General features: G+C 48.4%; 1 protein-coding gene across 6 annotated transcripts in view; it reads left to right on the forward strand.

The window, feature by feature from the left end:
* The window catches only part of NCOA1 (nuclear receptor coactivator 1), a 307488-nt gene that overhangs the window by 274406 nt on the left and 19651 nt on the right, over positions 1-13431 (forward strand). For all 6 annotated transcript variants that reach the window (XR_014166236.1, XM_081903665.1, XM_081903669.1 and 3 more), the window contains one exon: positions 7175-7301. Coding sequence is in view for 5 of the 6 variants with exons in the window: in XM_081903665.1 (XP_081759791.1) it covers positions 7175-7301 (127 nt within the window). In the remaining variant the exon portion in view is untranslated. The remainder of the gene's footprint in view (positions 1-7174; positions 7302-13431) is intronic.

The following is a 13431-nucleotide window of genomic DNA, read 5'->3' on the forward strand; positions in this document are numbered from 1 at the left end:
AGGAGGCACGTTCGCAACCCGCAGCGCCACGTCTGCGCACGCGTGGGTTGTGATTTGGCGCTTATGCGCAAAGCGCAATTTAGCGCTTATGCGCATGCGCGAGTGCCAAAACCCAGAAGTAACCTGTTCCAGTGCTTCCGGGTTCGGTGCAGTGCACAACCCGAAAATGCGCAAGCTGAAGCGTCTGTAAGCCAAGGTATGACTGTATTTTTATCTGGCTCGCAAGATGACTGCTCATAAAAATAATCTGGTTGAAGGTTTATTTGCTTGGCTTTGTTTTTTTAAAACAAATGGCAAGAAGGGTAGATCTGTGCTTCTTCAGAAGACAGAATGTTAGGAAACAGCTATGCTGTCTCAGCCGAAAAGGCTACCTATCACCGTCTCCTGTCTCCAACTGCGGTCAGTTAGGCGATCCAGGATGCTCACAAGCAAGTTTTGGTCTCCTGGAGCGACTGTTTTCAAAACGCACACAAACAGTGTTGGTACAGGGGGTCAGGTATACGCCTTGTCTTTCAGGAGCAGCAAACAACTCGTTCTCAGAGCTTAGAAAGGAAAGGACGCCATGTGCTTGCTAGCATGTTCGGGAAGGATGTTTGGTTTGGCCTCTGGAAATGCAAGATGCACAGCTGAGATCATCTCCGGGTTTGCTTTCCCGTTGCACTTCCCAGGGGCAGCTGGGCGGGCGACACCCTATGGGTGTATTGCGCACCTGAGCCACTCTCCCCCACGTGGCGCATATCCTTGCTCAGCTGTAAATTGGCAGCGCCGCTGCTGTTGCCGGTGCTCCCTTTATTTTCCTGTTGCCAGGCAACCCTTGTGAACACTTCGTCTCTGCTGCATAGCCAGCGCAGGAGCAAAACCTGCTCTCTCTGGTCGACTTCGCTCTCTAACCCATGGCTGCGGCGCACACTTTGCAGGTTTTGCATTATCAGCAGTGTTGCCCGTCCACGGGAGGAGAACTTGATGGCCAGGTCTCGGCCAGCTAAGCAGATGTTCAAAACCAGGGCAAAGCTCTAGATCAGGGGTCCCCAAACATTTTCAGGACTCCATAAAATTCCCCCCAATTTCCCCGTACCCTACCCTATTAAAAGCATTATTCAGAATAACAGTTTCTGTGACCCACAGAGGAAGATAACAGCACAATAAACTTCAGCGACAATTAATTGCGCATTTCTTCAAAATCCAATTGAAACCACTCACTTTAATTAAGTCGGCAAAACTGATGAACTTGATCTAGCTTTTCAAAGTCTGATAGCCATTTTAATAACAACAACAACAACAATAATTTTTATTTATACCCCGCCCTCCCCAGCCAAGGCCGAGCTCAGGGCGGCTAACAAGCAATAATAATAACAAGTTGAATGAATACAACTTAAAAACAAGATTAAAATAAAACATTAAAATATTGAAACATTAAAATATTAAAATGCAGCCTCATCGCAGGGAGAGAAAGAAAAAGAAAGAGGGGGAGGGAATCAAATTGGCTCCAAGCCAAAGGCCAGGCGGAACAACTCTGTCTTGCAGGCCCTGCGGAAAGAAAGCAGATCCTGCAGGGCCCTGGTCTCATGAGGCAGAGCGTTCCACCAGGCTGGGGCCAGTGCTGAAAAGGCCCTGCCTCTGGTTGAAGCTAATCTAACTTTCTTAGGGCCCGGGACCACTAGGGTGTTGCTGTTTATGGACCTTGAGGCTCTCCGTGGGGCATACCAGGAGAGGCGGTCCCGTAGGTACGAGGGTCCTAGGCCGTGAAAGGCTTTAAAGGTCAAAAGCAGCACCTTAAATCTGACCCTGTACTCCACCAGAAGCCAGTGCAGCTGGAAAAGCACTGGGTGAATATGCTCCCATCGCAGAAACCCCTTATATACACCTTCCCCCTTGCCCCTGTGGAGGTGAAGGTGCTACCACCCACTTTGGGAACTAGGGCAACCCCCAAGTCAATGAGATGAGTAACCCTACAACATTTAGAAGACATCTGAAGGCAGTTTTGAAATGTTTTAATGTTTTGTTATGTTTTTTATATATATGTTGGAAGCCACCCAGAGTCGCTGGACAATCCAGACAGATGGGCAGGGTGCAATAATAATAATTGTATTTTTATTATTATGGAATAGGACGTCCTGATTTTCATTGTAGAAATGTTGGAGGGAACACCAGTGGTTTAGATTTTCTGCTTTGGGCAACCAACGTAGACCTTTCAGTGCCTTTGGCAACCCCCGCCTCTACTCTCTTATCTCACACATAATAAACACCCCATCACTTTGGCCCATAATTAAGAAGAGGATTTGCCATCCCGGGTGGAAGTTTTTGAGCATTTGCAACATTGCTTCTGATTGGCTCATCCCCCCCTTGCGGGGATTTGAAACGATGTCTCTTGTGGCGCTGCCTTTTCAACTTCTTACACCGGGCGTGTGGCTGAAGAACACAAATTGAATTCAATTTTAAAATAATAAAGCTTTTACGTTGGCAGCCTCATTAGCCCCAGTTAGTCTTGGAAATATTATTCCTTAAACGTACGTACATGTTTGTGTGTGTGTGTGTGTGTGTGTGTGTGAAAACACTTCAGTTTAAAATGAGGCCCTTTAAAAAGGAATATACAGTAAGTCTTGCTCACAGATTTCTCATTTTTCAATGTCAACACACCTCCTGATGCACTGATGTGTATCTCAACTTCTCTCTCTCTCTCTCTCTCTCTCTCTCTCTCTCTCTCTCACACACACACACACACACACACACACACACTTTCCTGGTTTTGTCATTTCAATAACAATAATTTATTATTTATTATTTATATCCCGCCCATCTGGCTGAGTTTCCCCAGACACTCTGGGCGGCTCCCAGTGTTAAAACATGCCATGTTTAAGTTGATCAGGTCCAACATGGTTTCTTTAAACTAAAATTTGAAGCAAGCTTGCATTTTTAAACTATGCACACTTAAGAAAGGCAGTCTGTGGATGTCGTGGCCAGTTTTAAACACAAAGCACTTAAACATTTTGTGAAATGACAGAGACACAAGGAACAGACTCACATACACTTAACAGACAATACACATAACAGGCAACATGTAACATGTTAAATATATATATATATTTTACATCCTTTGGTTGGTTATTTCACTCCCCAGCTACCTGTTTCCATTCCTTGGAAGGCTTAAGGAAGCATTTTGGCTGGGGCTTCTACTGCAGGAGCATTTGGTTCAAAACCTATTTGTTTTGCTCTTGCTTTTATTATGTATTTTGTGTGTTTTGTCTCTTTTTTGTGTGTGTGTGCCATGAACCGCCCTGAGATCTATTTTTTTAAAAAATAATATTTTATTAAGTTTTAGGATTAACAACAAGCAGAAAAAAGAAAAAACATACACAAAAATATAGAATTACAGAATACAAAAAATACAAACACTTATAAAAAACACACTAAAAAGAAAAAACAAAAATCCCTCTTTTTAATTTCTCATCTTTGATTCACTTATTTTCCTCACTTCCTCACATCTCCCTTTTTTGTATCCCTTTTGAAAATTAATTCAGCAAATTCATATCCATTAATTTATCTATTATCAATCCAATCTTATTTTTAACCTTGTTGCTAGAACCCCTTCAGTTCATTTCAATGTCATCAACATTCAAAAATTTTACAATGTTTCTGTAAATAAGTTTTAAATTTCCTCCAATCTTCTTCCACCAACTCTTCTCCCTGGTCTCGGATTCTGCCAGTCATTTCCGCCATTTCCATGTAGTCCATTACTTGCGTCTGCCATTCTTCCAGAGTGGGTAGGTCTTGTGTCTTCCAATGCTTTGCGATGAGTGTTCTTGCTGCTGCTGTAGCGTACATAAAGAAAGTTCTATCCTTCTTTGACACCAATTGGTCAACTATGCCCAGGAGAAAGGCCTCTGGTTTCTTAGGGAAAGTGTACTTACCGTATTTTTCGCCCCATAGGACGCACCGGCCCATAGGACGCACCAAGTTTTTTGGGGGGGAAATAAAGAAAAAAAATTTATTTCCCCCCAGGCGCTTGTGGGGCCGGCAGCGGGGAGAAGCGCTCTTCTCCCCGTCGCCCGCCTGCAGATCAGGTCCGGGGACAGAGGGAGGACACACTGCGCCTCCCAACTGTCCCTGGAGCCTGTGGGGCAGGCAGCGGGGAGAAGCGCTCTTCTCCCCGCCGCCCGCCTGCAGATCAGGTCTGGGGACAAAGGGAGGACGCGCTGCGCCTCCCAGCTGTCCCCGGAGCTTGCGGGGGCAGGCAGCGGGGAGAAGCGCTCTTCTCCCCGTCGCCCGCCTGCAGATCAGGTCCGGGGACAGAGGGAGGACGCGCTGGGCCTCCCAGCTGTCCCCGGAGCTTGCGGGGCAGGCAGCGGGGAGAAGCGCTCTTCTCCCCGTCGCCCGCCTGCAGATCAGGTCCGGGGACAGAGGGAGGACGCGCTGCGCCTCCCAGCTGTCCCCGGAGCTTGCGGGGCAGGCAGCGGGGAGAAGCGCTCTTCTCCCCATCGCCCGCCTGCAGATCAGGTCCGGGGACAGAGGGAGGACGCGCTGCGCCTCCCAGCTGTCCCCGGAGCTTGCGGGGCAGGCAGCGGGGAGAAGCGCTCTTCTCCCCGTCGCCCGCCTGCAGATCAGGTCCGGGGACAGAGGGAGGACGCGCTGCGCCTCCCAGCTGTCCCCGGAGCTTGCAGGGCAGGCAGCGGGGAGAAGCGCTCTTCTCCCCGTCGCCCGCCTGCAGATCAGGTCCGGGGACAGAGGGAGGACGCGCTGCGCCTCCCAGCTGTCCCCGGAGCTTGCGGGGCTGGCGGCCGGGAGAAGCACGCGTCTCCCCGCCATCAGCCTCCAAACCACATCGGGAGACAGCGGGATGGCGGCGTTCCGCCTCCCCGCTGTCCCCCGACCTTGTGGCACTGGCGCTGCGGCTCTCCTGAAGCCTGGAGAGCGAGAGGGGTCGGTGCGCACGGACCCCTCTCGCTCTCCAGGCTTCAGCGAAAGCCTGCATTCGCCCCATAGGACGCACACGCATTTCCCCTTCATTTTTGGAGGGGAAAAAGTGCGTCCTATAGGGCGAAAAATACGGTAAGTACCTTCTTCAATTCATTATAGATCATCTCCCAGAAAGCCTTAATCCTTGGGCACGTCCACCAAAGGAGAAAGAATGTACCTTCAGTTTCTATACATTTCCAGCATTTGTTATCGGGCAAATGATAAATTTTTGCAAGCTTGACTGGGGTCATGTACCACCTGTACATCATTTTCATAATATTCTCTCTTAGGGCATTGCATGCCGTAAATTTAATCCCGAGATCTACAGACGAAGGGCGGCGTACAAATTTAATTAATACATGATAATAATAACGACAACAGGGAGCGCCTCCAGCCGTGCGGCCTTTATGGGCCCAGTGCATCAGATCGGCATACCAGGGAAGCTGAAGACTGGCATATTGTGACCAGCAGGTCCCTCCTGTGCCCGCTGGGCTTTGGCAGCTCCTGCCCTTGTGGCAATGGAGTTGGCCATGCCTGCAGTCCCTGTCCAGCCCTCTCCTGGAGTTCAGGAGAACATGCCTTCTGACTCCCAGATGGTTCTGCCATTCTTAATGCAGCTCTGCCGGCTGAGCAGGACATTTCCCATTGCGTTGCCCCTCGCCTTGACCTGGACACCTAGATGGCTTAGGACCCTCGTATTTATGGGACCGCCTCTCCTGGTCTGCCCCGCAAAGGACCTTAAGGTCCATGAATAACCATCGTTTAGAGGTCCCGGGCCCTGAGGAAGTCAGACTATCCTCCACCAGGGCCAGGGCCTTCTCAGTGGTGGCTCCGACCTGGTGGAACGCTCTGTCCCATGAGACCAGGGCCTTGCAGGATTTAACCTCCTTCCATCGGGCTTGTAAGACAGAGCTATTCTACCTGGCTTTCAATTTGAACTTAGCCTGATCTTTTATTCCCCTTCCTTCCCTCCCTCCCCCTCCCCTTTTTATGATGATTACCCGCTCTGGGATCCCACAACTAATTCTCCCCTGGCCTCCTCGCTGGCCCAAGTAGGACCAATTCAGCCAGCTAGCCCTGGTGACCATCTAATGTTTATTGGATGGATTTCCCCCCTTAAATTGATTTTTGAATTCTGAATTTATTGTTATTCACGTTTTATACTGTATTTTATGCTGTTAAGTGTTTTAAATTTGTTGTTAGCCACCCTGAGACCGGTTTTCTGAGCCAGGAAGGGTGGGGTGTAAATATTATTATTATTATTATTATTATTATTATTATTATTATTATTATTATTATTATTGATGTGCTAAACTGGCTTCCCCTTCTAATTAGCCTCAGCCACCACCATCCTTGATGTCCTCCCACCCTCTCTTTTAGTCCCCCTATATTATTATCATCATCATATTTATTTATTTATTTATTTATTTAATTTCTACAACGCCCTATACCTGAAGGTCTCAAGACGGTTCACATAGAATATCAAATACATAAAATCAAAACAAAACCAACAAACCAATTTAAAAAACACCAAAAGAGCCAGCATTTTTTAAATAAGAGTATAGGATGTAGATCAACTCAGGCAAAGGCCTGGTTGAAAAGGAACGTTTTTGCCTGGTGCCTAAAGGGTGTATAGTGAAGGCGCCAGGTGGACTTCCTTGGGGAGAGTATTCCACAGACAGGGAGCCACCGCAGAGAAGGCCCCGCTCTCGTGCTGCCACCCTCCTGACCTCTCGTGGAAGAGGCACATGAAGGAGGTCATCAGAAGATGATCTCAGCTCCGGGTAGGTTCATATCGGAAGAGGCGGTCCTTGAGGTATATGATGATGATGATAATTTATTTATACCCCACCCATCTAGCTGGGCTTCCCCAGCCACTCTGGGCGGCTTCCAACAAAATATAAAAATACAGTAATCCATCAAACATTATAAGCTTCCCTAAACAGGGCTACCTTCAGATGTCTTCTAAAAGTCTGGTGGTGGTTGTTCTCTTTGCGATCCCGAGCCATTTAAGGCTTTATAGGTCAAAACCAGCACTTTGAATCGGGCCCAGAAACTAATCGGTAGCCAGTATAGTTGGACCAGGATCGGTGTAATATGCTCAAACCATCTTGCTCCGGTGAGCAACCTGGCCGCTGAATTCTGCACCAGCTGAAGTTTCCGACCAGGACAGGGTGGGATCCTGCCATTTAACTTCTCTTCTCTTCTCTCCTCCCTCCAGGATTGCCTGAGCTGGAACTGGGAGTCACAGATCATCAGTTTGGTCAGCCAACAATCGGGGAGCAGATCCCGTGGGCGGACAACCCCATGACCTCCATTAATCGGGGACCTATGAGCAAACCGGACGAGTAAGTATAGGGGTTTCACTGCCGCCATCCTCCTGTTGCTTGTTGGAGATTTCAGGCAGGGTTTATGGGCAGATGTCAACATGCAGCTGGCCATCCTGGGACCAGCTTTGGAGGCAAATATCCATGCGCAATATCCGCAGGAGTTTTTCATTTCGTTTCATCTGTTAATCGCTTCTCGCGAGGCATCTTGAAACAATTTCCAGTATAATGGCACACATAAAACAGTATCATACATAAAAGCGGCTAGAAACAATTGCATATTATTAACATGATTTTTATATATATATAAAAAAAGCTATAAATATAAAAACAGATTCAGATCCTGGCCAGAAACTGGGAGAAAGATTTGTGCTCCTTCCACAGTCTTGCTGCTGCAATGCTAACTGGAGCTCAGCTCTGGTCTGGCTGAAGGCTTCCTCACACTTCCCCCTGGGGAAAAGCACTTTTTAGTACTCAGTTGGAGCAAACGGCATTTCAGGTTTTCTCCAGATAGATGTTTGCTCCGATTTAGCCCTAGGAAAAGATGCAGGGCAAGAGGGAAACGGCTCAAATTCTTCCTTTTCTAGGCATAAGGCAAGCGGAAATGTGGGCAAACCCTCCAGACCTGGCCTGGCAGTCTATCTCTCCCCCTCTCCCCAAACAAACTAGGATATATGATCTCGATCTGGTCATCTTGACTTCCCGTTTCCAGTTTGCCTGGGGGAGATAAACCACCAGTCCAAGCATGAACAAAACGGCTAAGCCAGAGCATTTCTTAGCCCCAAAGCTATTGCTTCTGTAAGTTAATGTTCTGCTTGAATTGAGAGACAGCGCACCACACTGGCTTCTCAGCTTGCAGCTACTGCCCATGCCAACACACAACACCCCTCTGCCGCGGTCCTTGTCCTTGGATATGGAAACAACCATTTTTCTCACTGCAGTGGGAAAGGGGGATTGGAGCAGGGAGCAAACTGCATGCTGTCTTGGGAAGGCAGGATTTTCAGGACAGAAACCTCCTTCTCCTCCCTCTCCCCCTTCCCGCCAGGCACCCTCTCTCCCGTCCCCTTAACAAGGAACATAAAACTGTTTTGGAGCAGAGAGGAGCTCGGGGGCAACCAGGAGGGAGCCCCAGTCCATTAGCTCTCTTGAGCGGGAAAGGATCCAGTTTCAGGTTCCTGGCCCGGCGCCCCGGTTCTGCTCTTGGCGAGCTGCCTTGAAGCTGAGAAGGAGCTCAATGCACAGAGTTCATCACAATCCCCTTTGTTCTTAGCCAAGCTTTCCCCAGAGGGCTGTGATTGGGGCTTGCTGCAAGATCTGTGCTGAGCAGGACTGGGCTGGGGGGGGGGCAGAGGCGGGGGGACGACAACAACAACTGCTCCCTTCCTTCTTCTCTGAAGATCTCCTGCAAGGAGCCCCCACAGCAGGGCGTTCTGAGCACCAGCTGCAGCAGCTATAGGAAGTCTTGTGGGGGGTTTTCCCTCTATATTTGCCCCCTAGACTTCGGCTTAGGGGAGGGAACAAGCTGGTTATTCTGCGTTATGAGGGGTTGTTAACCGAGGCGAGGAAATGTGAGTAGGTGGGGGGGGAATGAAACTGCTTTCTCCATAGTTAACTTCCCTTTCTTTTGTAAAGTGCAGTGTCTAATTTCCTTACTGTTTGGTGGTCTCTTTTACTTCAGTAGCTTCCATTGCCTTGGTGGGGGACACCTCTAAGACAGGGTTGTTTAGGATGTGTCCTTAAATAACTGCCCTTCACCATGATCCCATAGGATAAAAGGTAAAGGGACCCCCTAACCGTTAGGTCCAGTCGTGGCCGACTGGGGTTGCGGCGCTCATCTCGCTTTATTGGCGAGGGAGCTGGTGTACAGCTTCTGGGTCATGTGGCCAGCATGAGTAAGCCGCTTCTGGCGAACTAGAGCGGCGCACGGAAACGCCATTTACCTTCCCGCCAGAGTGGTACCTATTTATCTACATGCACTTTGACGTGCTTTCAAACTGCTAGGTGGGCAGGAACAGGGACCAAGCAACAGGAGCTCACTCCGTCGCGGGGATTTGAACCGCCGACCTTCTGATCGGCAAGTCCTAAGCTCAGTGGTTTAACCCACAACGCCACCCGCGTCCCATAGGATAGAGTGGGTCATAAAATATCAATGCATAAACCTGTCTGAATAGCCCAGGCTTCCCTTGTGCATCTGGAGCAGGTCTCATCCTCACCACACAGCTTGGCTCTGCAGCTTCAGGCCTCTTGGACCATTTCCTTTCCTAGCCTCTTTCTTCTCGCAGTCACGTGCCATTGCTTGCATTATGTGGGGGGTCAGCTATTGGGGGCTGGGGCCTGGGGAGCAGACCTTCAAGCATTGGCCTCCATGTCACCTCCATGATTAGGTCCAAGTCCACTCCGCTAAAAACAAACTGATATTTTACACTTGCAAAAAAAAAGCAGAATTCTGTTGCTCCACTTTGTGTAATCTGGGTTTTTGTTAATCCAATTTGTCAGGCACAATGGAAGGCCAGGAGGACGCTTGGCCACTGGGTGAAAACCTTGCTCAGCTTCTGAGCCTTCAGCAGGTGTCAGCCGCTTAAGCAGGTTTTTCACAGCCATACAAAGGAGCCCTGCTGAATTAGAACACAAGGCTCTGTCCAATCCGCCACTCCTGCTTTCAGAAGTAGCCACCCAGTTGCTTCTAGGAAGCCCATGAGCAGGGCATGAAGCCTGCAACAAACACACACACACACACACACACACACACACACACACACTGTGTGCCCTCCTTCAACAGCTGTTCAGGTGTGGACTGCCTCTGAACATGACTGTTCCATTTAGGTATTGTGACTGGCATCTGTTGATAGACCAATCTCCCTCCAAGAATTTGCCCGATCCTATTTTCAAAAGCTGGGCCCATCACCTCCTGGCAAATAGAAGGGGAAGAAATGGAGGCAGTGAGAGATTTTACTTTTACTTTCTTGGGCTCCATGATCACTGCAGATGGTGACAGCAGCCACAAAATTAAAAGACGCCTGCTTCTTGGGAGAAAAGCAATGACAAACCTAGACAGCATCTTAAAAACCAGAGACATCACCTTGCCAACAAAGGTCCGTATAGTTAAAGCTATGGAAGTGAGAGCTGGACCATAAAGAAGGCTGATCGCCAAAGAATTGATGCTTTTGAATTCTGGTGCTGGAGGAGACTCTTGAGAGTCCCATGGACTGCAAGAAGATCAAACCTATCTATTCTGAAGGAAATCAGCCCTGAGTGCTCATTGGAAGGACAGATCCTGAAGCTGAGGCTCCAAGACTTTGGCCACCTCATGAGAAGAGAAGACTCCCTGGAAAAGACCCTGATGTTGGGAAAGATGGAGGGTACAAGGAGAAGGGGACGACAGAGGACGAGATGGTTGGACAGTGTTCTCGAAGCTACGAACATGAATTTGACCAAACTGCAGGAGGCAGTGGAAGACAGTGCTTGGCGTGCTCTGGTCCAGGGGGTCACGAAGAGGCGGAAACGACTAGACCAGTGTTTCCCAACCTTGTGCCTCCAGATGTTTTTGGCCTACAACTCCCATCATCCCTAGCTAGCAAGACCAGTGGTCAGGGATGATGGGAATTGTAGTTCAAAAACAGCTGGAGGCCCAAGGTTGGGAAACACTGGACTAGACAACAGCAATTTTCAAAAGCTACTACTAAGCCTGTAGCGGCGAAACCTGCCAGTTGCTTCGTGCAGAAGCGCCTATAAGAACTTGAAATGTGCTTTCCCACCCTTCCCCCCCCCAGGGAAAGCTGAAAAGAGCTCAGGTGCCACGTTCTTCACGCCCACAACACGCTGGCATTTCCACAGCGCTGCCCCTGACGCCTTCCTTGCGTGTGACTCTCTGTGCTTCTAACTCAGCTTTTCTTGCACGTCTCACCAGACGTCCTCTCTGGGAATCTGGAAAAAAATATAGGATCCTGAACCACCAGGGGACTTTCACCTGAAAATTTAGGTTCTGATACACACAAACAAGCATCAGTGCCCACACGGCAGAAGCTGGTTTATGGAGCCTTCTGGCCAAATAATCATTGTGCAAATCTGTCAGTTTTCTCTACACCTCCACAACACATGCTGGAGCCATGTGCCGAGTTGCCTCTCAAGCAGCCGTCACGCCGTTGTGTGTACAAATTCAGACTGAAGAGAACAGTCTAGGTCTCCTTTTTGTGTTCCAGACCATCCTCCAGCTTGCATCCATCCGCATGAATAATACCCTGGCCTTGCTCCTACTTCGGATTGCTGGAAATGCAAGAGGTTTTTTTCCCTTCACCCTTAGCATTTCTTTTTCTTTCTTTTTTTAGATTTATGTACAGCTCTTCATCATAAGATCTCAGGGCAATTCACAGAATAAAATACAGGATAAAAACAAGTAAATAAGTAAAGCAAAACAGCAGAACAATAACCCCCCCCCCTTCCCACAGATACATTTTAAAAGGCTGTAGAATATGAATCAGCCAAAGGCCTGGTGGAAGAGGAGTGTTTTCGCCTGGCACCTGCACATACATAATGAAGGTACCAGGCAAACCTCCCTGGGGAGAGCATTTCCCAAAGGGGGGCCACCACAGAAAAGGCCCCTTCTTGCGTTTCCACCCTCCGGACTTCACCCTTTCTGTTCAACCTGGTTATACATTTCCTGCTCCTTATTTAGAGCTGGTTTCCATCAAACGTCTTTATTCAAGTGTATATTTTAAAAATTCAAAGTGTGAATACAGAAAACAAGCACCTCATGCAGGTACAATGCTGTTAAAAGGCCAGAAGAAGAGTTTGGATTTGATATCCCGCCTTTCACTCCCTTTAAGGAGTCTCAAAGCAGCTAACATTCTCCTTTCCCTTCCTCCCCCACAACAAACCACTCTGTGAGGTGAGTGGGGCTGAGAGACTTCAGAGAAGTGTGACTGGTCCAAAGTCACCCAGCAGCTGCATGTGGAGGAGCGGAGACACAAACCCAGTTCCCCAGATTAGAGACTACCGCTCTTAACCACTACACCACACTGGCCAGAACCGTCTCTGGTTCCACATTGAGTGTACGCTCAGCCACAAGCCCAGGTTTCATGGTTGTTGTCTTCTTCCATCTGAACCAATCACCGAGCTTGGTTTTTGTGCCTCACCATTTGCAGCCTCTGAATCTCCTTGGTGGGAGATCCCTGTGCCATTTGCTGCACACTTTGCAGACAGACAGTCCTATAGAACAGGATCAGTGCACCTTGGTGCAGAATATTTTTTTAAAAAAATAAATTTTTATTAAGTTTTTCTTTACAAATTAGTCCACACAACCATATTTTCAAATTTCCAGTTTTTGAACTTCCACCAGTTCCTCCATCAATCATCCATTTTTCCTATCTTCACGTATTTTCTATATATAATATTGCCAATTATTATTATCCTTTCATCTCTGTTTCTTTTTTTTACAATACACCTTAAACTATCACAGAACCTCTTTAAAACCCACTAGCGTTGTCTGTTCATCACATACGTTTTTCAGATAATCCGTAAACTTTCCCCAGTCCTCGATGAATTTGTGATCCCTCTGATATCTGATTTTCCCAGTCATTTTGTCCAATTCTGCGTAGTCCATAAGTTTCATTCTCCACTTTTCAAGAGTCGGTAGTGAATATTAGCTGTGGAACTGTAGCGGGGGAGAAGGCAGAAGCGATGCCTTTTTATGGACCAGTTCTAAGTTTCTGCTGCTCTATCCCTGTCTTCCCCATTCTTTCTTCTCGTGCCATCAACCATGTGCATTGGCAACCCTGGGCTTAGGCTGGATATCCCCACCCTGTGATTTACATGTGGTGCTCATCTGGAGCAAACTGTGTAGACTTCCTGACTCCTCAGAAACTCTTGTCATGGCGGGGGCGCCCTCTGGCTTCCTGACTCTTTCCAGTGATCGTGATGTCCTTGCTGCTGGTGACGTCACCCCTTTGACTTCAGTTAGCCCCATCATCAGGATTATTACACGCCCACACAACTCTGAGATTGGAAATAGATCGCAGGGAGGGAGTGGGGGCACGAGCGAGAGAAGGAGGAGTAGGGTTCTGCTTCCTACTAGCTCTTATCCCCCAAGCCGTCCCCAGTTCTTAGAAGCTGTTGTTCTTATCATGGCACTGGGAACCAGCTGGGCACTTCATGG

The sequence above is a fragment of the Podarcis melisellensis genome (assembly GCF_964234715.1).
Source record: "Podarcis melisellensis genome assembly, chromosome: 3".
Taxonomy (NCBI): domain Eukaryota; kingdom Metazoa; phylum Chordata; class Lepidosauria; order Squamata; family Lacertidae; genus Podarcis; species Podarcis melisellensis.